The sequence below is a fragment of the Anolis sagrei genome, chromosome 6 (genome assembly GCF_037176765.1).
Source record: "Anolis sagrei isolate rAnoSag1 chromosome 6, rAnoSag1.mat, whole genome shotgun sequence".
NCBI classification, from domain to species: domain Eukaryota; kingdom Metazoa; phylum Chordata; class Lepidosauria; order Squamata; family Dactyloidae; genus Anolis; species Anolis sagrei.
In genome coordinates, this window is record NC_090026.1 from 121,938,314 (window position 1) to 121,962,069 (window position 23,756).

The following is a 23,756-nucleotide window of genomic DNA, read 5'->3' on the forward strand; positions in this document are numbered from 1 at the left end:
GAGCTCTCGTTTCTACAAGTGCCACTAATTACAATCCCAACCATGTTAGGCTTGCCTTATATTCATCCATCCAGACATGTGCCAGTCGTAGAGAGTTGTGCGCCATGGTGTCCTGGCCGCCCGGTGAGCCATAAGGCCGCCTTTTACGAAAGATGTGTCCTACTCTGGAGCAAGGAATGATGAGAAGCTTGCCTCCACACATCCAGATCTGCCAGAAGCAAAACAATAGATATAATATATGGGTTTTTGTTTTTTTTTTTTACTTCATAGCAGTGACATGTTATACAGATAGACTAATCTTGGCCCAAAGCTATGACTACACTTAATAAAGTGTAGTCATAGTATTTGGACAAGGTTATTCTGTCTGCATAACTTGAAAACCATAAAATCACAGATTCAGTTTTTCTAAGTAATTGAAGGATCACATTTATATTTTGACAACATGTATAAGTCAGTGGGCTCTGTGTAAAAAAAACCTACTGAGCAAGCGGCAAGTTAGTAAGGAGTACTGGACTATGACTGTGGAGACAGGGTTCAAATCCCTGCTCAGTCATGGATGGATAATAAAACAAAATGTCAAGCAGCAACTGTTAAAACAGAACTCACAACTCATCTACTTGGGAAAAAAAAGTGTGAAAAAAAGAACTGTACACTTTTTATGTGGAAAGAACATCAGTCTAAATGCTGTCATGCCGAAAGAAAGAAAAAAAGTTTGCTGGCTGCTAAAAAATAAAACCATACATACCCGAAATGATATTTCCAGGTTTTCCCCTCCCCAGATGTCCATGCCACTATCATATTGCCCAAGTTCATTGAAATATTCTCTGTCCATAGCAAATAAACCTCCTGCCATGGTAGGTGACCTACAAGAAAATGATATTTTCCCCCAAAGGTGGGAGGAGGAGGAAAGACAATATTAAGTAGACAAGATTCATAGTGGTCTGGGTTCAATATATGCATGCACCGCAGCAGCACAAAAGATAGAATAAAGGTATCAAACACATGGTTAAAAGAGTTCAAAGTACAATGTTTCCCTATATTTTCCCCAAGATCCAGACACTTGCTCACTCTATTTCAAAACAGATGAAAATGGACAGCAGGCCTTCAACAGTGGTAGTATCTACTGTTATGGGCCTTCTTCTCTAAATGGACTTTCTGGGTATATTTCCTCCCAAGTCTTCAGGAGATAGGTAAATATCTGTCTTTTTAGGGCCCTGGAAAACCCTAAAGAGGCCCTAAATAACCTTTAAAGGGCACCAAATGAAGCAAAACAGGCCCTGGGCAGATCTAAAGAGGCCCAAAACAACATGTAAAAGGCACCAAATGGGTAAAACCAGCTTGTGTTATTTGTTTTTCTTAGTCGAGGGTAAATTTTGTCAATTACTACATATTTACCAAATGTTTTACTATTGCAAACAGCCTTAGGGACTCCTTGTAGCCATATGAATTAAATGAATAATATAAGTGAAGGAATGTCTCCTAATAGTGTTCTGAATATTGCCTTCCACCTCTCTTGGATTTCCTGCCTGTGTCTCAGGCCAGGGATGAAGAAAGTTTATTTCTTCAGGTGTTCTTTGAGCTGCAACTCCAATCAGCTGCTATAGAGTATAATGTTGAATAATGACGGATGTTGTTGTCCAGAAACATCTGAAGGGTGACACCAGAAGGCCTGAAGGACTAAGATTGTCCCATCTGTAACCTAGCCAGTGTTTATACAATACACTTCTACCCATGGACAGAACAGATTTCAAGACTTTTTGGTAACATATTGAACAAATCTATAATTTACATTACTAATATCTATACCATTCTGTAAATAGGAAATACAGGACTTTTAGTTTCAGCTTTCCATGTGATAATTAGAGGTAGATCAGTTGTTCCCAAGTGAGAAAGTGGATATCTGCCAAAATGTACTTGTTACCTTTTCTCTCTCTCAATTTTTCCTCACAGATTAAGAGTTCTAAACATTAATGATCAACATTATTTCACATCATGTATTTATTAAAATTTTATCCTGCCTTTCCTTGACAGAGCCTTTGATGGCATGTAGAGTTGATCCTTTTCAATGTAAAATAAAAAGGGATATTTAGCAGATGGTACCTGGGACTAACAGGAAGTGTCTCAATAGCAGAAAACTTACTTGATTGGAGCAGTAGCTCCTTCAGGGCCTTCCAGTTCTGATAAAGGAACAAGATCCCATTTAAAGTGCAGGCCCCAGTTGAACCCTCCTCGGACAACTGGGGAAGAGCTGTAGGTAAGGGTATCAGCGCTGATAATATCGATGACAGGGCAAACCACTGTTTTACGTGATTCTCGGATGGGCGTCAGAAGCGGTTGCAGCCACAGCTCATTCACCTCACAATGGCTGTCCAGAAATACAAGCACCTTCCCTGGGAAATCAAACGCACATTAAATACAAGAAGACTGTGTCATACATGCACAGCAGTGAGAGCAACATAGGCTTGGGGAACTGCACTTTCATCAAACGCTGGTGACACAGTGCTATACTGAACCACTGCCTGGAGCAGGTAATGGGGGGAAGACCAAGAAACTGAGATTAATTTGTCCAGCTATGAGGAGCTCAACATGGAAAGGACAATTTGGTAGCTTGTGAGCACTCATGCAATTAGCTTTGTTAGTTGAGGCCCAAGCTGTCTCAGTAGCACAGGACACCTCTATTAGCTCCAGTAGCACTGGTAGCCATGCACCAGAATTACCTTGAAGATGGTCCAAAAACTGCAATTAATTCAGAACTGAAAAGCAGGGATTTTTTTCTTCAACTGCTATATTGACAGCAGGGGTTCTCAGGCAGGCTTTACATCTGATACAATATGTTAGTGCTATTCTTTTTAAAAATCCTAAATGGTTTAGGATATGTTTACCCAAAGAATACATACTCCTACACATCTCTCCACAAATATGAAGATCATTTTCTCCAACCTGTTAGAGTGTAATCAAAATTTTCATCAGTAATGACTGCTATGGAATGCCTTCCCAGGGAGAACCGCTTGGTATGTTCATTAATACCATTTAAATATGATAATAAGACCTTTCTCTTCCAACAGGCATTAAATCCTTCATGGGTTTTTTTGTAACTGTTTTTACTGTTTTATTGCTGGCTCCTAATGTTCTAATATGTTCAAACTGTTTGATATGTTTCTTTTTATTGTAAAATTTGTGATCTTGCTTTTGTTTTTATAACTGTAAACAACTACAAGTGCATTTCCAATTGTGTAGTATACAAGCACTCTCTCTCTCTCTCTCTCTCTCTCTCTCTCTACACACACACACACACAAAGACATTGCTTGAAAATAAACCCCAAGGTTCTTCTACTACAAGCATGAAAATAAAAACATGCCATTTTAGAAAGGATATGTATGTTACTGCTATGCATATTTTCCTGCCTCTTCTCTCCAATGCATATATAGCATATGGAGCTATATAAAGCTGAATAAGTACTACTGAATGCTGGGAACTTCAATGAAATCCAATTACTGTAATGTAGATGATTAACACACATTAGTTAGGAATAGCTTATGCCATAGTTACAAATTACAATACAAGTTTTCCTAATTTAACACTGATGTATGTTAATGCACAATGCAGGCTGATTACAGACTACCAAATGACATTTTAACCCAATTAGTTGTTGTCGCTACAACAAAATTGTCTAGTGAGATGACTGGGAATGGATTGTGTAAGATACTGGTAAACTGCATTTCTCAGAGGTGTAATACAAGTGTATTTGCACTCAATAACCTGAGTATAATGAGACATGTTCTTTGAGAACTGTTCTTTGGGCGAATAGGGATAATCCCAAAATAAGAAACTCACATTTTGAGTTAAAAAATATTTTCAGCAGGAGGGTTGTGGTGACATTACTTCAAAACTGAACACATTCAAGAAGAGCAGTATATCCACCTGCCTCTCTCCTGCTCCCTCCAGAAGAAAGATCAATTGTTCTCTTCTATGTGATGGGGAGAGATTACAAACGAGACTAATTCTGGTTTTAGCTGAATTTTTATTTTTCTGCTGAAGGAAATTTTGTCATCTTGTCTCTAAAGGGGATTTTGCAGACCATTACATAAGGTTTTTCTTTCCGTTAAGGGAATGGAGCAGAAAAGTTAAAGCAGCAATTCAGATCTCTAGAACACATTTTTATTTGATTGCAAGCTTGATACTGTCTTTGGTTCTGGTCATCACAGGAAGCTATCTCTAAGAGCTTGTTCTCTGGGGAATGTGCTCCTCTCACTCAAAAGATTTCTCACCCATGTTCTAAATCAATCTGGTTTCCCTGGAACTCCAAGGTTTCGCAAGAGGTTGCTAAGGCTCAGCAAGAAATCTTGATTGGAGAAAAAGGTTTTTTTTAACTGTCATAATTTTGACGCAGGGGTTCCTTAAGTCATGAAAACTATTACAATGAGCTTCAAGGGTAAATTTTTTAAAAAGATTGGTCTAAAGGCTTCATACCTATAGAATACCTTATTTAAAAAAAGAAACAAAGCTATTTTGCATTTGAGCCCATAAAAGAAGGCCGTATTGTCGAACTATACTATATACTATTGATATCACAAGCCATTTGGTCAAATTCACTTGATTTGGAAGTAAAGAAATAGCTTTAGAGTTTACTATACCTGTAGCATGGGAAGCCCCTATCATTCTCCCTCGAATGAGCCCTTCTCGCTTCTCATTTCTGACTAGTTTTATGTTGTTTGGAAGGTTTTTTCTTAGATAAACATCTAGGTCTTCTTTCAGATCAACTAGAATGTGAAAAAGATAGAAACATGTCAACTTATTAATAATCTGTTCCCATTAAAAAAAATTAAAGTCTGATTTAAAGCAGCAAAACAAGCTGGGAACCAAACCATCTGGGTTAACATCCTTACTTTAACTTCTTTTTTTTTTTTTTGCCATATACAACTAAAGACTCTCTTTTAATGAGAAACTGAAAGGTTTTATGATGTTCTTGATACAGGAGTGTGGGTTGAAGGAAATAACTAATGCTATCAAAGCCGTATCTTGCTGATGGGAATGTAAGAACTGAATTGTTTGATTAAGCTACCGTTTAATTAGCCCAGGGTTCTATTGCTAGAAAATTAACTGTCTTTGGGCAGTTTGCCAGTAAAGCATGAAAGCAGCAGCCTTTCTGTGTTGTTATTATAACAGATTTAAATCCAAAGCCATACATTTGGTTACAAACTACTACAAAATCTACCAAAAATAGGTTACAGACCACAAAAGCTTAGTCTGCAGATTTTTAGGATTCTATGGGATCTAAATATTTCCCAACTACTAGTAACATTTCCATAAAAAAACTGTAAAATAGTAGATTATTGTGTCTCTTTAGTCATAAAGAACTGAAGTTAATTATAATAGTTCTCACACTGGAATCCAAGTTTCCATAGAACACATCAAAACTAACATAAATGCATGCATCTCTTACCTAATTCACTACTGTCATCTACCAAAATAATTTCATGGAGAAGATGTGATGGTGTACGGTCCAGAACGCTATGAACTGTTCGAAGCAAGGCAGAGAATGCTTCATTATAGAAGCAAATTATGATACTAGCAGAGGGCAAATCAAGAGGGTATTTCTTTCCTTTACATCTAAAAACACAAAACAAAAAAAAGAGTATAATATTTCTCAGATACTAAAATTACGGGAATAGACATTCTCCCTCCATTTTGCTATAAGAATATAAGCAAAGTTTAAAGAATTCGAACGGCCAGTACATCACTAACAACCGAAAACTTGGACCTGATAAGTGAGGAGCTGACCAACACTAGAGGCACATTTTTCCTCCTACTCTGTGCACTATATTTTGTAAGATCTGGCCTTCAATAATCCTGTCTTGATTCCTATATGCATATTTCCTTCTCCATTATTTTTTCCTGTAAATTGTATTATTTCCCACTGGCAGTGTGTCGGGGGGGGGGGGGGGGTTCATCTTGAAGAGTGTGGCTATGACTACACTCCTGTATGGCATCTATATAAATAAAAATTTAAGGTTCATTTGTGGGATTAAAAGAACTCAAAAACCACTGGACGAACTGACACCAAATTTGGACACAAAACACCTAACAACCCAATGTATGTCCTTCACTAAAAAAAAAATTGATTTTGTCATTTGGGAGTTGTAGTTGCTGGGATTTGTAGTTCACATACAATCAAAGAACATTCTGAACCCCACCAACGATGGAATTGAACCAAACTTGGCACACAGTTCTCCCATGACCAACATAAAATATTGGAAGGGTTTGGTGGGGAATGTCCTTTGGTTTTGGGGTTGTAGTTCACCTATATCTATATATCAATGATGGATCTGGACCAAACTCTACACGAATACTCAATATGCCCAAATGTGAATACTGGTGGAGTTTGGGGAAAATATTATCTTGACATTTGGGAGTTGTAGTTGCTGGGATTTATAGTTCACCTACAATCACAAAGCATTCCGAACACCACCAACAATAGAATTGGGCCAAACCTCCCACACAGAACCCCCATGTGGGCCACAGCAATGTGTGGCAGGGGACGGCTAGTTACAAATATAACATCAAAACAAATTCCTCAAAAGAATCCTTAAGTCGCTTCTGGTGTAAGAGAATTGGCCACCTGCAAGGACATTACCCAAGGGACTCCCAGATGATTTGATGTTTTATCATCCTTGTGGGAGGCTTCTCTCATGTCCCCGCATGAGGAGCTGGAGCTGATAGAGGGAGCTCATCCGCCTCTCCCTGGATTTGAACCTGTGACCTGTCGGTCTTCAGTCCTGCCAGCACAGGGGTTTAACCCACTGCACCACCGGGGGCTCCTATCCACATCCTGATACATACAAAATTAATTCTATAATGCCACGTTCCCCAGGCATCTCTACAAAAATATGGAATCTGTGTTCCTTAATTCTACCTGCCTAATGGTCAGCATTTTTTTTTAGGATAAATGTAAAACATCTATTTTGGGAATAAAGAACATGTAAAAACATACTTTGCATCCCTCGTGTCTGGCACATCTCTATGATATCCCAACCGGTTACTGATGAGCATATTGAAAGCATGCTTTTGATAACCCAAGTCTCTCACTTCTTGGTCACGTTCATTAAAAATCATACCTGAAAGATGAAATGTGTCAAAATGAATTCTCTAATTTCAGAATGTGTCCAGAATCATCAAGTTTTAAAACTATGCGTTCAATTACAATTTAGCCCATTATTAGCCAGGCTTACCCATTTCAGGAGAGAGCTCAGTGTCATCCTTAACAGGATCCTGTACTGCATTTTCCAAAGGATTCCTGATCTTGCCATATCTGTGCTGCGGTTCAGGGACATGCACGGGTCCATGGACAAAACGAGGATAGAATCTTTTGGGAAAAGGCTTCTGAGGTTCAAGCCCCTTGATGGGCACATTCTTGAAAGATTGTGTTTCTTCGCTAAAATTGAAATAAATAAAGAGCAGAAGCGTCCAGGTCACAGAAGTGAAGAGGCAGCCATAGCAGAAATAGCGAAGTGTGACACTTCCCATTGTAGTCCTAGCATTATTTCTGGCACATTTTCAGTCCCCTAAAGGAAAACCAAAAAAATAAAGTGAGGTTTCCAACTGAAATACACTCATAGTTATTAGTTCCATAAAACATGTTTCAGAAAACTGCCTACTTCAGCTTAATTCTATATTGCAATAGCTGCACTTAAGAACAAGACAATCTTTTATCCTATCTTAAAACAAAGCATCCAAACATACATCAGCTAGACACAACCCTCTTCCTTAAGCCTACCGATATCCTTAATACTAGATCACAAAGACATGCAGAGTTTCAGTGAAATATAAACAGCGTGTTTGAATCAAAATAAGACACAAATCAGCACAGCAGAATTTGCAGAGATCACATCATTATGTAGTATGCAAATCTCTCAACAAATGTCTCCATTTAGACAACACTAGGTAGAAATAACCTTGTTGCCTAATATAGGTCCAGTATCAGGAACTGAAAGTCCTCTGAAAATCTCTTCAATCCTATCCTATAAGTAGAATTACATCTGCTTCAACACTAGCCATAATTAATGCCAGCCAAATCCTCTTTTAGGGTACATAAATCTTCTGCAGAATATAGTTAAACTGGATAGTTTATAGCTACTGAGCCAATCTGTCTTTTGAAGTCAGCAACCTTCAAGTCCAACACCTAGAAAACATTCTATTCACACTGTTCTTCACCTCCAGCTATGGTCCTCAATGCTGGAGACAACTACTAAAAGACATAGAGAAAGAAGGACACTGACATCTTGGTAAGCGTGCAGGCTAGTTCCCATTAAGGTAACACTATGTTTCTGAATTACTGAAGGCAAATATGACTAGACAGTTTAAACATTTACAGGCTGTTTTACATTCCTACAGTAGGAATCAATATCTAATTTTTTAACAGAGACCTTATTTTGAATTAACCAAAGACTGGAAAACCAGTAATAGTCATCCCACAGAACAAAAACCTGGTCAAAGGTCCCTTTACATCAGTGTTTCTCAACCTTTCTAATACCGCCACCCCTTAATCCAGTTCCTCATGTTGTGGTGACCCCCAACCATAACTTTATTTTCGTTGCAACTTCATAACTGTAATTTTGCTACTGTTATGAATCAGAATGTAAGTATCTGATAGGCAGGTTGTGTTTTCATTCACTGGACCAAATTTGGCACAAATACCCAATAGGCCCAAATCTGAAGACTACAGACAACACCGGCTCTTCGGCTTAGAAATGGAGATGAGTACCACACCCTAGAGTCAGACACGACTGGACTTCATGTCAGGGGAAAAGCTTTACCTATATCTTATCTCAGGTACTGCCAGCTTCATGTTCCACCTTTATCCAGATACCACTCAAATACCTGAATGAGTATTTATCTTACTGATCATATTTCCTTCTCCTTCTTCCTTTACCAAGAAATATCATTCTCAAAAGTAATTCTATAATCACTATTAGCTTTTGAGTAAATAATCTTACTGGTTTCAGTGGCTTGCGGTGTGAAAGAGATCCATGAAGAAGGAAGGTTGATACAAAAAAGAAGTCTTCAGGCACCTTTAAATGTATTTATTTTACTGTGAAGTGTGGTGGATTACAATTTTCTTGATGCAGCAAAAAATGTTCTGTGGGATGACTATTATAAAATACAACATAGAAATGATTTCCAACTACACAGGTTCATGAAAATATTGTTCTTTTCAGTCTTATCAAGTTTCTCCTAAATAACATTTTAAAAAACCGATCTTATAGCTTTTGAATGTCAGTCTTCCATACTCTGATGATCACATATTCCCTTTTGAAGGAAAATCAAATGATTATTCGAAGCACAAACTGAATTTCTATGTGCAGTGTGAAAGATAGATGGTGAAGAAACCCAACAGGCACTAAATCAATGCATTTGAAAAGTGATGCTAGAGAATATTTCTATGGATACCATGGACTCCTAAAACGACTAATAAATCACTGAGCCTCAGGTCTCCCAGTCTGTTGTACTTTGTGAACATATCATGAAAAGACATGGTTCACTGGAAAATACAATAATGCTTGGTAAAGTAGAAAAAGGTAGGAAAAGAGAAATACCGCATCATATTTAGTCTACATTCAATCAAGGAAACCACAGTCTTGACTTTGTAAGACCTTAGCAGGGATAATAGGGTGACCTGGAGCTTTCTAAATCATAGGGTTGCCATACAATGCAAAGATAGACTAAGTGAGACAACTTGACAGCTCTTAACAATAACCAAAAAATGTCACTGTCATAATCTTCATTACTGTAATACGTTGAAAGGTTCACGGAAGCAGAGTCGGAAGGATTTGTTTTAAAAGTTTAAGACTATTTACTAACCAACTGAAACTAGATAACATCACTTGTTTTGTGAGCTGTAGACAAAAACTGCCAATTTGTTGTTAATTGCGATCAAATTATCTTTGACTTCTGAGGACTCCATGAATGAGTCCTCCTCAGATCTTGCAGCCTCAGGTAGCCATGGCTTCCTTGATTAAATCTACCCATCTGGAATTGGTGCCAATGCTACAACATAATAGCACAAGTTTACAATAAACTTTCTAAATAACAAAAGTAGTACTGACCTTTCCATCACACACATTAGCTGATTAAAACAAGTTAAAATGTCACGACTGCAGGAGTTACATTGTAATCCTTCTGGTGTCTTTTGTCTTTGTTTACAAGGAAACTTATTAACACAGAGAAGTTAAGCAGTAACTGCAATCCTGCTGAGGATAGACTATTAACATAGATCACAAAACTTCTGGACATATTTAAGCTGTGTGACAATTTAGGAAAATATAGTATTAAAGGCAAGCTAGCCAAAATAAAAGACAAACAGTCAATGCTGATTTTGCCAGAACTGAAGTGCTTCCTTCCACCTCTCCAAGTTGTATTCTTCCTAGTCAGCAAAAGACTCAACTGAACTTCGTTGCTTTGAACTTTTCAGTAAAATTATTTAGCAGAAAATAATGTTAGAATTCAAATTAATTTTTTTTCACCAGGGGTGGGCAACATTGAGGAATAGATTGCACAAAAGCTCATAGAATCATAGAATCAAAGAGTTGGAAGAGACCTCATGGGCCATCCAGTCCAACCCCCTGCCAAGAAGCAGGAATATTGCATTCAAATCACCCCTGACAGATGGCCATCCAGCCTCTGCTTAAAAGCTTCCAAAGAAGGAGCCTCCACCACACTCAGGGGCAGAGAGTTCCACTGCTGAATGGCTCTCACAGTCAGGAAGTTCTTGCTGAAGTAAAGATCAATCACCGGTAGTCTTAAAGTTGCTACTTTAATCTTTCTTCCCCCCACCCCCTTTTCTATCTCATAATCTTCTAAGTGACAACAAAAATGGGACTTGGCACAAGGTAACTTTAAAAAAAAAAACTGCAAGCTAATGCCTGTGCTTTTTTCCACTCAAGCCATCATATCTGCCCATAGACACTTAATTGCTTTTTAAAAAGTACATCAGTTTTGCTGACAAGAGGATGAAATTGTGCATGTTTGAGGAAACCATTCTCTGTATTTTCCATGGTGCAAATCAAATGGAAAGAAGGGTCATTGCTAACTAATAAAAATCGAAACAGCTCTATGTCAAAAACAGCTGTAGCAGCTACCAATTGATAAGGGAATGCCACAATAAGTGAACTGGTTTAACTATATATCTCTTGCAAGCATGAAAGGCTACAATAGCTTGTACAGTATTTTATTGGACAGGTATTTTAACACAAGCTAAATTATACCATACAATTCTTTTTGTTTAAACAAATAAAGAACAAATACAAGTTGAGCTTCTCTTATCCAACCACCTTTATGAAAAATTAAAGGACATTTTCCAGTCCCTTCTATGAAAGCTAGCGTGCTTATGGTAAACAAGTATGTTACAAAACTGAGAAGAGGAAGGAAAGACGGCATATGTCTGAGTTATGACATGTGAGTAGCCAGTGAAATTGAAGATGAATACAAACTCTTCCTGCCTCTGAGCACAGAAGAAAACACCTTATTATGAATGTTTGGACCTACTAAAGGAAAGTGATTCTCGGTGGTTGTACATTTTTCGGGCTGTATGGCCATGTTCCAGAAGCATTCTAAAAAGTGATTCTATATCCAAAAGTGATTCTATATCCAGTGCTAGATAGATCCCATTTTGAAACAGGTACTGTATATTATTTCTTGTATTATAGGTTTACTTCTGCACATAATGAGGATGAATGGAAGAAGTCGACAAGCTTTAATACCAGATCAAAACAAACCATGAGTGGAGGGCAAAAAATAGCTGAATAGCACTTAAGAGGATCAAAGAAATAGAAATTTCCTCCTTGCCTCATTCTGTACACCAAAGAAAAATTACACTAACACATGCATTAAGTATGCCTACCAGATAGGTTTCAAGGGTCTTTTCACACAGCTGTATAAAATCCCACATTATCTGCTTTGATTATGTCATCATGGACTCAGAAAACCCAGTTCAAAGCAGATATTACGGAGTATCTACCTTGATATTCTCGGTTATATGGCCGTGTGGAAGGACCCTAAAAATCAGTCATAATAATGCAAACTGGTGCTCAAGAATATTGAGTACCACAAGACACAGCATTCTGTGGAATTCTTGTGCATATATACATAGATTTAATGGATCATAACCATGAATATTTTATTTGGCAATGCACATTCATGAGCAGACCTGGAAAATCCCTATGAATATTATATTCATACTGAGAATCTGAAGACCCCTTATGTCCCACTTCAGGAAATGTTTCTAGGAATTTGCAATATATTTCCTAAGTAATTCAACACAAACTGGAGACCTTGACTGACTGGTACATCTTCATAACAACCAATGCCATGCTTTCCTCTTATTGAGATGACTCCTCATATCTGTGGAACAACCTAGTCCAGCTGCTGTTCTACATCATAATAAATTATTTTAATTTTACAAGTGTATTTTAGCTTAATTACCAATTGGATGGACACACACACACACAATAATATTTTGATCAAAATATTCTCTAAGTATGCAAAAAATGAAGCTACGTCATGGCATTTAAGAAAAGCTTTATATGCACCTTTACAACAAATTTATGTTTATTAGGCCAAAATCCAAGTGCCAGGCTCAACAATAAGCCCGATTTGATATTCAGCAGCTAATTTGCTGGGTCTCCTCTTGCAGCAAAAAATTGGATAAGACCAACAATTTCTCACTCATTTAAAAGATATTCAACAATTCTAGGCAAAATATTGATCAATTCCTTTCACAAAAACTAGATATTTTAAAACACAGAGCTAGTATTAGTAATGTCTCACAATATCTCAGTTACATAGTACAAAGAAATTCTTGTCTCTCATGACTTTAGACATTTATGTTAATGAAGAATTTTTACCTAACTTCCCCACACCAGTTCTTTTAATTTCCCGTGGTTTCCCTATTCAATAATCACTATTTAATCAACCTGCAACTAAACCCATCCCTGCCAGAAGATTAGACTTTGAAAGCTTTAGCTGCTTAATCCAGCAGTCAGATGCTAAAGTATCGCACTCTGTCCCATATCCGTTTTTCCTGAAGTGCCCTATATAACCTTCAGCAACAACAATTATTTACAGTCTCATCAGCCACAGTTGTGAATATGAGGCATCACTATTACCTCAAGCATAATAAAAAAAAAGAAGTCTAGTACATGTGCAGCACATCATTACCAACAGTGCCAGGACATATAAAAAGGCACAACAACCATTCATATTAAGGCTGTAGCATGGACTCTATTTCACCTATTTCTCTAGCACAAAGGAAACTATCTACAAACATTTGGGAAAACAACATGTTTAAAAAGGTAAGCTACTAACCTACATGTTAAGTATGATACCTGATATGAACAATAAATATTGTTGATGCTTAACCAAGTCATCAGCATTAGTAATTAAATTCTTGTGAAAGGTAAAGCAACTCCCAATCTCAGAACAGTTTGAGCCAAGAAAAATGAAAGGATTACTGAACCAAACAAATCTAAGTCATGTGGTACTTTAAGAATGTGAACTATTCTTCTCTTTCTTTACAACCATTAATATCTTCTAACTAGTGCAGTTGAAGTGTTAAGAGAATATTGGAAGTATAACATCATAAAAGTTTTTACATCATTTTTATTTTTGATGTGTAAGCATGAACTCTAAATGAAAGACAACCAAAGTTATAATTGTAGGACACTAACATAGTAGTCAAGGACACTTAGTTTTGAGTATACATACATAAGAATTTCATTCTACACGACCATCTTGATTAAACAACTGAGTATTATTGTAAATACTAAAACAGATAACATTCTAACACTCCTAACGCTATATAAATTCATTCTAACACAAACTCGGAGATCTTCAAATAAGGTTTTAAAAGCTAGCATAACTAACTCCTAACTCTATGAACTTGTTTCAGATATGAATACCTAGGAGCCAGCGCTACATACATTTCTTGTGTTAGCAGTACAATTCAGACTATCAAAGTCTTCACAAACACAAACCAAGCATGTACCACAGCATTTATTTCCCCCATTACCACTCATTTATTATTTATTTACAATATTTATATCCCGCCTTTCTCAAACCCGAAGGTGACTCAAGGCAGCTTACAACCAGGCAGCAATTCCATGACTAACAATATACAATTAAAATGACATTTAAACAGAATTAAAAACACATTCAATAAAACCTTTTAAAACATATAAAACCAATGCCTTCATTGTCCAAAAATCATTGTCTGAGCCGTTCCAATGTTCACTTTTGTCTAATTTCATGTTTGACTGTTGCATTAGATTCCGAAGGCTTGTTCAAATAGCCATGTTCAAATACCATGGACCGCAGCAGGACATAAAAATTCATGAATGTAAACACAGTAGTATGCTATAATGTTCTTCATTTTGTTAGAAAGGGGAATTGCACTTCACATGTATGTAAAGTATGATAAGCGAACATATTTCAGTGTAACACTATAATTAATTTATAGTGTTTATATAAATTCATTTATTTATTTTGACAGCAACAGATTGAATGACACACATCTCAGATGTAAGAACTGTTAATTAAAGAAAAATCTAACCACTTATTCAGAGATGAATCCTTCAGACATGCGTTAATCTTGAATTCAGTTAATTTTACTTCATAAAAAGTATACTCAGATCTACAGCTTTACATCAACCTTTCCTTAAAACAATTTGTAATGTGAATGCAAGATCTTTTATATTTCAACACTAAAAGAAGTGTTCACGTGCAGCAGGAAAAGAGTATCTCAAAGTCAGGATTTCACCTTCCTATGTGAAAAACATCTTGCACTTTGGTTAATGGAACCTACAAATGGCTAGTTCAATATGCAAGATAACAATTTCAACTTCAGATTAAGAATATCCATAATCCTACAAAGGCATGAGAGGAACCCTACACCTTTATGTACCAATTCTCAAACTGTTGACCGAATGACAGAAAACAAGCATTTAAATATGCATTCAGTGATTCTGAATAACTGCCTCCATGTACTGCAGCAACAGGAGATTAGAAAGCAAGGAATATGAAAGAGAATGGAATTTATTTAAAAATTATATGTACACATGTGATTTTTTACCAGATCTTAAATGACAATGCACAGAATGTTTTCCCTTCTCTTCTAAAAGTGATGGAAGTCCACTGCTCTCAGCTATTTCTCCCTTTTCAAAGCTTAGACTGCAAGCTGCTTAGGGCTGCAGTTTGTCTCTTCTATCTTCGCTTCTTCTTTTTATGGTATGTTGGCTTATGAACTTCTATTTAGAAGTCAAGTCAAATGGAACTTACTCCCAGGTAAGTGACATGCATATAAACAAACAGAAAGATCTTGTACATTATTTGGCAAAATGTTGTATAGACTGCTTCTAACTGTGGGTCAGGAAACTAGACTATTGAGCAAGCCTTGCAAATGCTGGCTTGTTATCAGCAAGTGTTTGACTTTTATACCTGTTATATACCTATATATCTGGGGTCACATAAAAAAATTCTTGAGCAGAAGGGGGAGTCATGAGTGGGAAAAGTTTAAGAAGCCCTGGTATAGATGAGGTCCCAATAGCAAGAGTTTTGCTCATTGCCTGCATCAACCTGCAGAGAACTGCAGGGGAAACAAACACATCTTTTCACAGTCTGGCTGAGTCTGCAGTGAGCCTGGCACAGAATGAGAGGAAGGAGGAAAATCGACGTTGCTTTTCAACATGCCAGGTGTTCAAACTGAGCTCCTGCCCAGTCACGCACTGTTCATAATGTCAAAACACCTCACTTGATGTTTCACTTGTTATTAGGAAATCCTTCGCTAGAATCATAAAATCATTGAGTTGGAAGGGACCACAAGGGCCATCTGGTCCAACACCCTTTTCTGCCAAGCGGGAACACAGAACCAAATCACCTCCAACAGATAGCCTTCCAGCCCATGCTGAGAAACCTCCAGAGAAGGAGACTCCACTGGTCTCCTAGGCAGCATATTCCACTGTTGGAACAGCTCTTTCCATCAGGAAGTTCAGGTGGTATCTCATTCCTTGCAATTTGAATCAATTGATCCATTGTGTCTTAGATCCCTTCTACTCTGCCATATAATCCAGATTATCAAACAAGAGAAGCCACATTATCTGCTTTGAACTGTATTATATGAGTATACACTGCCATATAATCCATACAATCAAAAAAGATAATCTGAATTTTATATGGCAGTGTAGAAGGGCCCTTACTCCCCAAAGCAGCAGAAAACAAGCTTTGCACTTTCCTCCTCAACAGGACCTCTATTACTGGATTTTTAAAAATAAAAATCCTTTTAATGAGTGCATAAATGTGGGGAGGGGTGTAAAAATAAATATACATGCAAGAAAAAGGGCGGCTCTGAAGGGGAGATAGATTGATGAACCTTTTTTTCCCAAAAAGTACCAAATCCACCTAAATAATTTTTTACAGGAATTGCAAAAGGTGCTAAGGATATCCCTTGTTTTGCTATGAAATGCAATTATCCCTAGGTTTGGATCGAAGTGTGTGCAAACATGTTCACAGCTTTGATCAGCATGCATAATATTCTACTTCTCGTCAACAACTGGGCTACCACCTATAACTCTTTTTCCCTTCTCAATTTGGGGTCAGGATTTGGTACTTTTTGGAAACAAAACTCCACCATTGAAGACCCATTGAAGAAAACTTAACACATTTTGTTGAATAACCAGAGATACACCTTATGGTCAAGATTCCTTATGATTAAAAAAAAAGCTCACAAATGGGTTTCCAAGTGTTCATAAAATTCTTCATGGATCTGTCCATTTATTTGGAAAGTTGGGCCAACTCAGCAACTTTGAAAATATATGTGCAATATATACATATAGATAGTATGTATATGTATGTAGTATATGTGTATGCCTGTGTATATATATATGTGTGTGTATATATATGCTATGTATATGTGTGTATATACATAGTATGTATATGCGCTTTTTTGCTTTTTTTCAAGTCAGGAGTGAATTATTTATTTATTTATTTATTTATTTGATACACTTGTATACCGCTAATATCTCAGCCTGTGCGGCGACTCATTGCGGTTTACAACTTGTTAAAATACAATAGTCACTTAAAAATATAAAATAAGATATCAAAATACAAGACATAAAACATACATAGTATGAACATACTTAGTATCGGGCCACCAATACAAGTCGAAAACATCTCATAGTTAAAATCGTAGTTCAGTTCGTTATCCTTGGTTGCAAGTCCATGGTCAAAATAACCTTACATCGGAAATTAGTTAAAAACTTGCTCGAACATCCAAGTTTTTAGATTTTTCCGAAATGCCATTAGCGAGGTGGCTGATCTTAGTTCAATAGGGAGGGCATTCCAAAGCCGGGGGGCCACCACAGAAAAGGCCCTATCTCTCGTTCCCGCGAGCCGCACCTGTGAAGCAGGCGGGATGGAGAGAAGGGCTCCTCCTGAAGATCTTAGGGTCCTGGTGGGCTGATAGGCCGAGATACGTTCGGATAGGTATGTAGGGCCAGAACCGTTTAGGGCTTTAAAGGTCAAAACCAGCACTTTGAATTGGGCCCGGTAGCTGATCGGTAGCCAATGGAGCTGGTACAGCAGAGGAGTTGTGTGCTCCCTGCGCCCAGCCCCTGTTAATACCATGGCTGCCGCCCATTGGACTAGTTGAAGCTTCCGGGCCGTCTTCAAAGGCAACCCCACGTAGAGAGCGTTGCAGTAATCAAGGCGGGATGTAACCAGAGCGTGGATTACCGTGGCCAAGTCAGACTTCCCAAGGTACGGTCGCAGTTGGCGCACGAGTCTTAACTGTGCAAATGCTCCCCTGGTCACCGCCGAAACCTGGGGATCCAGGCTCAGCGATGAGTCCAGGATCACACCCAAACTGCGAACCTGTGTCTTCAGGGGGAGTGCGACCCCGTCTAACACAGGCTGTAACCCTATACCCTGTTCGGCCCTGCGACTGACCAGGAGCACCTCTGTCTTGTCTGGATTTAATTTCAATTTGTTCGCCCCCATCCAGACCGTCACAGCGGCCAAGCACCGGTTCAGGACCTCGACAGCCTCCTTAGTAGCGGGTGGAAAGGAGTGACAGAGCTGGACATCATCTGCGTACAGATGACACCGCACCCCGAAACTCCGGATGATCTCGCCCAGCGGCTTCATGTAGATGTTAAACAACATGGGGGACAATATTGAACCCTGAGGAACCCCACAAAACAACGGTTGTGGGGTAGAACAGGAGTCCCCCAGTAACACCTTCTGAGACCGACCCTCGAGGAATGACCGGAGCCACCGCAAAGCAGTACCTCCGAGGCCCATTCCTGCGAGGCGTCCCAGAAGAATACCGTGGTCGACGGTATCGAAGGCCGCTGAGAGGTCGAGAAGCACCAACAGGGACACACTCCCCCTGTCGAGCTCCCGACGGAGATCATCCACTAAGGCGACCAAGGCTGTCTCGGTACCATGTCCCGGCCTAAAGCCAGACTGCGCCGGATCTAGATAATCCGTGTCTACCAAGAATGCCTGGAGTTGTGAGGCCACCACACGTTCCATGACTTTGCCCAAAAAGGGAAGATTGGAAACAGGCCGATAGTTTACCAATTGAGTGGGGTCCAGTGATGGTTTCTTCAACAGCGGTTTTATCACAGCTTGCTTTAAGCTGGCTGGAAAAATGCCTTCCCGAAGGGAGGCATTAACCACCACCTTAACCCACTCGGCCAATCCCCCTCTGGCCTCCTTTAGAAGCCAGGATGGGCAGGGGTCTAGGATGCATGTAGTAGCTCTCATTCCTCCAAGCACCTTGTCCACATCCTCGGTTTGAACCAATTGAAATGAATCCATCAAAATCGGACAAGCAGATGCTCGTGTTACATCCTCAGAGACTGCCGTTAATGTGGCATCCAGTCCAGAGCGGATCAAAGCGACTTTGTCTGCGAAGAACCGAGCAAAAGCTTCACAGCGAGCTGCCGAGTCATCAGGGCACCCATCCTGGATGGTGGGTTTTAAAAGGCCTCTGACAACCCGGAACAGTTCAGCCCGGAACAGCCCGGAATTGAGAAGCTGCAAGTTGCTTCTGGTGTGATATATATATGTGTGCATACATGTAGTATTATATGCATATGTATGCATGTGTGAATGCATATGTGTGTAGTATCTATACATGTAGTATGCAAATGTGTGTACATATATATGTAGTATGTGTATGTGTGTATATAGGAGCCCCCTGTGGTGTAATGGGTTAAACCCTGTGCCGGCAGTACTGAAGACTGACAGGTCGGAGGTTCAAATTCTGGGAGAGCGCGGATGAGTTCCCTCTGTCAGCTCCAGCTCCTCATATGGGGTCATGAGAGAAGCCTCCCACAAGGATGATAAACCATCAAAAACATCTGGGTGTCCCTCGGGAAACTTCCTTGCAGACAGCCAATTCTCTCACACCAGCAGCGACTTGCAGTTTCTCAAGTCACTCCTGACACGACAAAAAAGTGTGTGCAATAAGTATGCATGTGTGTATGTGTGAGTATGTATACTAGCCGTCCCCTGCCACGCATTGCTGTGGCCCAGTCTGTGTATATGTGTTTTGTGTGTGTATACATGCATATATGTGTGTGTGTATTTGTGGTTTTGCGCATGCGTTGTAATGTATTTTTCTTGTTTGGCTTTTTAAGTCCCTTCTGCTGTGTTTCTCAGTGTTTTTATGAGTGATGGTCACTCGTTGGCCTGAGAGGTGTATTGTGTCCAAATTTGGTGTCAGTTCGTCCAGTGGTTTTTGGGTTATGTCAATCCCACAAAAGAATATTACATTTTTATTTATATAGAAGATGTATATGCATGTCTATATATGTAGCATGTATCTATGGGCATGTCTATATGTGTAGTATGTATATGTATGCATGTGTGAATGTATATGTGTAGTATGTATATATACCATATATGTGTGTGTATATATGTAGCATGTATGTGTGTATATGTTGTATGAATATGTATGTGTATGTGTATATATGCATGTGTGTGTATATTTGTGTATATATTTGGTTTTGCGCATGCGTTGTAATGTATTTTTCTTGTTTGGCTTCTTAAGTCTCTTCTGCTGTGTTTTTATGAGTGATGGTCACTCGTTGGCCTGATAGGTGAATTGTGTCCAAATTTGGTGTCAGTTCATCCAGTGGTTTTTGAGTTATGTTAATCCCACAAACGAACATTACATTTTTATTTATATAGAAGATGTATATGCAAGTCTATATATGTAGCATGTATGTAGTATGTATAGGTATGTATATATGTGTAGTATGTATATATACCGTATATGCATGTGTGTATATATGTAGCATGTATGTGTGTATATGTTGTATGTGTATGTATATGTATGTGCATATGTGCATATATGTGTGTATATATTTGTGTATATATGTGGTTTTGTGCATGCGTTGTAATGTATTTTTTCTTGTTTGGCTTTTTAAGTCCCTTCTGCTGTGTTTCTCAGTGTTTTTATGAGTGATGCTCACTTGTTGGCCTGACAGGTCGCAGGTCAGAATCCAGGGAAAGCGTAGATGAGCTCCCTCTATCTGCTCCAGCTCCTCATGTGGGTGTCTTGTGTCCAAATTTGGTGTCAGTTCGTCCAGTGGTTTTTGAGTTATATTAATCCCACAAACGAACATCACGTTTTTATTTATATAGAAGATGTATATGCATGTCTATATATGTAGCATGTATGTATGGGCATGCATATATGTGTAGTATGTATAAATAAATCGTATATGCATGTGTGTATATATGTAGCATGTATGTATGTATATGTTGTATGTATATGTGTGTGTATATGTATATAATATGTATATGTATATAATATGTATATATGTATGTGTAAATAAATATCTGTAGTTGTTGTTGTTGTTCATTCGTTCAGTCATCTCCGACTCTTCGTGACCTCATGGACCAGCCCACGCCAGAGCTCCCTGTCGGCCGTCACCACCCCCAGCTCCTTCAAGGTCAGTCCAGTCACTTCAAGGATGCCATCCATCCATCTTGCCCTTGGTCGGCCCCTCTTCCTTTTGCCTTCCACTTTCCCCAGCATAATTGTCTTCTCTAGGCTTTGCTGTCTCCTCATGATGTGGCCAAAGTACTTCAACTTTGTCTCTAGTATCCTTCCCTCCAATGAGCAGCCGGGCTTTATTTCCTGGAGGATGGACTGGTTGGATCTTCTCGCAGTCCAAGGCACTCTCAGAACTTTCCTCCAACACCACAGCTCAAAAGTATCGATCTTCCTTCGCTCAGCCTTCCCTAAGGTCCAGCTCTCACATCCGTAGGTGACTACAGGGAATACCATGGCTTTGACTATGCGGATCTTTATTGCCAGTGGGATGTCTCTACTCTTCACTATTTTATCGAGACTGGACATTGCTCTCCTCCCAAGAAGTAAGCATTTTCTGATTTCCTGGCCACAGTCTGCATCTGCAGTGATCTTTGCGCCTAGAAATACAAAGTCTGTCACGGCCTCCACATTTTCTCCCTCTATTTTCCAGTTGTCAATCATTCTTGTTGCCATAATCTTGGTTTTTCTGATATTTAGCTGCAACCCGGCTTTTGCGCTTTCTTCTTTCACCTTGATTAGAAGGCTCCTCAGCTCCTCCTCGCTTTCGGCCATCAGAGTGGTGTCATCTGCATATCTGAGGTTGTTAATGTTTCTTCCAGCAATCTTAACCCCAGTTTTGCATTCCTCAAGCCCCGCACATCGCATGATGTGTTCTGCATACACGTTAAAAAGGTTGGGTGAGAGGATGCAGCCTTGCCGTATGCCTTTCCCAATCTTAAACCAGTCTGTTGTTCCATGGTCAGTTCTTACTGTTGCTACTTGGTCCTTGTACAGATTCCTCAGGAGAGAGACAAGGTGGCTTGGTATGCCCATCCCACCAAGAACTTGCCACAGTTTATTATGATCCACACAGTCAAAGGCTTTGGAATAGTCAATGAAGCAGAAGTAGATGTTTTTCTGAAACTCCCTGCCTTTCTCCATTATCCAGCGGATATTGGCAATTTGGTCTCTCATTCCTCTACCTTTTCTAAACCCAGCTTGAACATCTGGCAACTCTCGCTCCATGTATTGCTGGAGTCTTCCTTGCAGGATCTTGAGCATTACCTTACTGGCATGAGAAATAAGGGCCACTGTACGGAAGTTGGAGCAGCCTTTCGCATTTCCCTTTTTTGGTATGGGGATATAAGTTGATATTTTTCAGTCTGATGGCCATTCTTGTGTTTTCCATATTTGCTGGCATATGGCATGCATCACCTTGGCAGCATCATCTTTTAAGATTTTAAACAGTTCAGCTGGGATCCCGTCGTCTCCTGCTGCCTTGTTCTTAGCAATGCTTCTTAAGGCCCATTCAACCTCACTCCTCAGGATGTCTGGTTCTAGTTCATTCACCACACCGTCAAAACTATCCTCGATATTATTATCCTTCCTATACAAATAAATAAATATGTAGTATGTATAGTAAAGGTAAAGGTAGTCCCCTGACATTAAGTCCAGTCATGTCTGACTCTGGGGTGTGGTGCTCATCTCCATTTCTAAGCCGAAGAGCCAGCGTTGTCCGTAGACACCTCCAAGGTCATGTGGCTGGCATGACTGCATGGTGCGCCGTTACCTTCCCGCTGGAGCGGTACCTATTGATCTACTCACATTTGCATGTTTTCGAACTGCTAGGTTGGCAGAAGCTAGGGCTGACAGCGGAAGCTCACGCCGCTCCCCGGAATCGAACCTGCGACCTTTCGATCAACAAGCTCAGCAGCTCAGTGCTTTAACTACTGCACCACCGGGGGCTCCATTGTAGTATGTATAGTCATGTATATATGTGTAATATGTATATGTATGCATGTGTAAATGTATATGTGTAGTATGTATATATATCGTATATGCATGTGTGTATATATGTAGCATGCATGTGTGTGTATGTTGTTTGTATATGTGTGTATATGTATGTATATACATACATATACATATTATATGTTTGTGTGTGTGTGTGATATATATGACTGGCACATTTCCTTCAAACTGGTCCTGCTGTGGAGGTGATGCTGAGGTGAGCGCCTTCGTGTCGTGGTGACCCTGGGAGGGAGGCCTCAGGCAGCCCATCCTCTGGGGCCGGCCTGAAGCATCTCCTCTCCGTCCTCCTCCTCCTCCCCCTCCTGCTCTTCTCCCTCCCTCAGACTCACCTGAAGAAGGACGGCGGGGCTCCGGACCCGGGCGGGACATAATAGTCCTCCTCGGCCGGTCCCTCTTCGCCTGAACTGCGGCGGGAGCGAGAACAGAAGCTTCCCTGACAGGAAAAGAGCGGCCAAGAGGCAGCAACAGAGGCAGCAACACCAGCGCGAGCCAGCTACCCTCACCCGCCGAAAAAGGGGCGGGGCTCAGTCGCGAGCCGCCTCGCCGACACCGCGGCCTCTCATTGGACGACGCTAGAGGCACGTGATTCTTTCCTGGCCTCTCCAGCCCCCTCCGCTTTCCGTAGCGCGGGTGCGCATGCGCGGGTGTCTAGAACCTTCCCCGCCATGACACTAGAGGCATCGACTCCAAGTTGGCAAACACTTTCCCTATAGTAAAGGCATGGGCAAAATTGGACCTGTCATCCGGGTGTCTTGGACTTCAACTCCCACAATTCCTAATAGCCAGTATGATATATTATTATATATCATTGTATTGTATTACATTATAATATTATAATATATTATATTATAT

The 23,756-nt window shown here is 39.7% G+C and overlaps 1 protein-coding gene across 1 annotated transcript in view; it reads right to left on the bottom strand.

The window, feature by feature from the left end:
- The window catches only part of GALNT11 (polypeptide N-acetylgalactosaminyltransferase 11), a 32,625-nt gene extending 9,204 nt beyond the window's left edge, over nucleotides 1-23,421 (bottom strand). The window contains exons 1-8 of the mRNA XM_060782611.2: nucleotides 23,234-23,421; nucleotides 7,231-7,563; nucleotides 6,993-7,116; nucleotides 5,445-5,611; nucleotides 4,636-4,761; nucleotides 2,141-2,390; nucleotides 746-863; nucleotides 56-208 (exon numbers count right to left, since the gene is read on the bottom strand). Of these exons, the coding sequence (XP_060638594.2) occupies nucleotides 56-208; nucleotides 746-863; nucleotides 2,141-2,390; nucleotides 4,636-4,761; nucleotides 5,445-5,611; nucleotides 6,993-7,116; nucleotides 7,231-7,525 (1,233 nt within the window). The 5' untranslated portion in view covers nucleotides 7,526-7,563; nucleotides 23,234-23,421. The remainder of the gene's footprint in view (nucleotides 1-55; nucleotides 209-745; nucleotides 864-2,140; nucleotides 2,391-4,635; nucleotides 4,762-5,444; nucleotides 5,612-6,992; nucleotides 7,117-7,230; nucleotides 7,564-23,233) is intronic.
- Nucleotides 23,422-23,756: the final 335 nt, after the last annotated feature.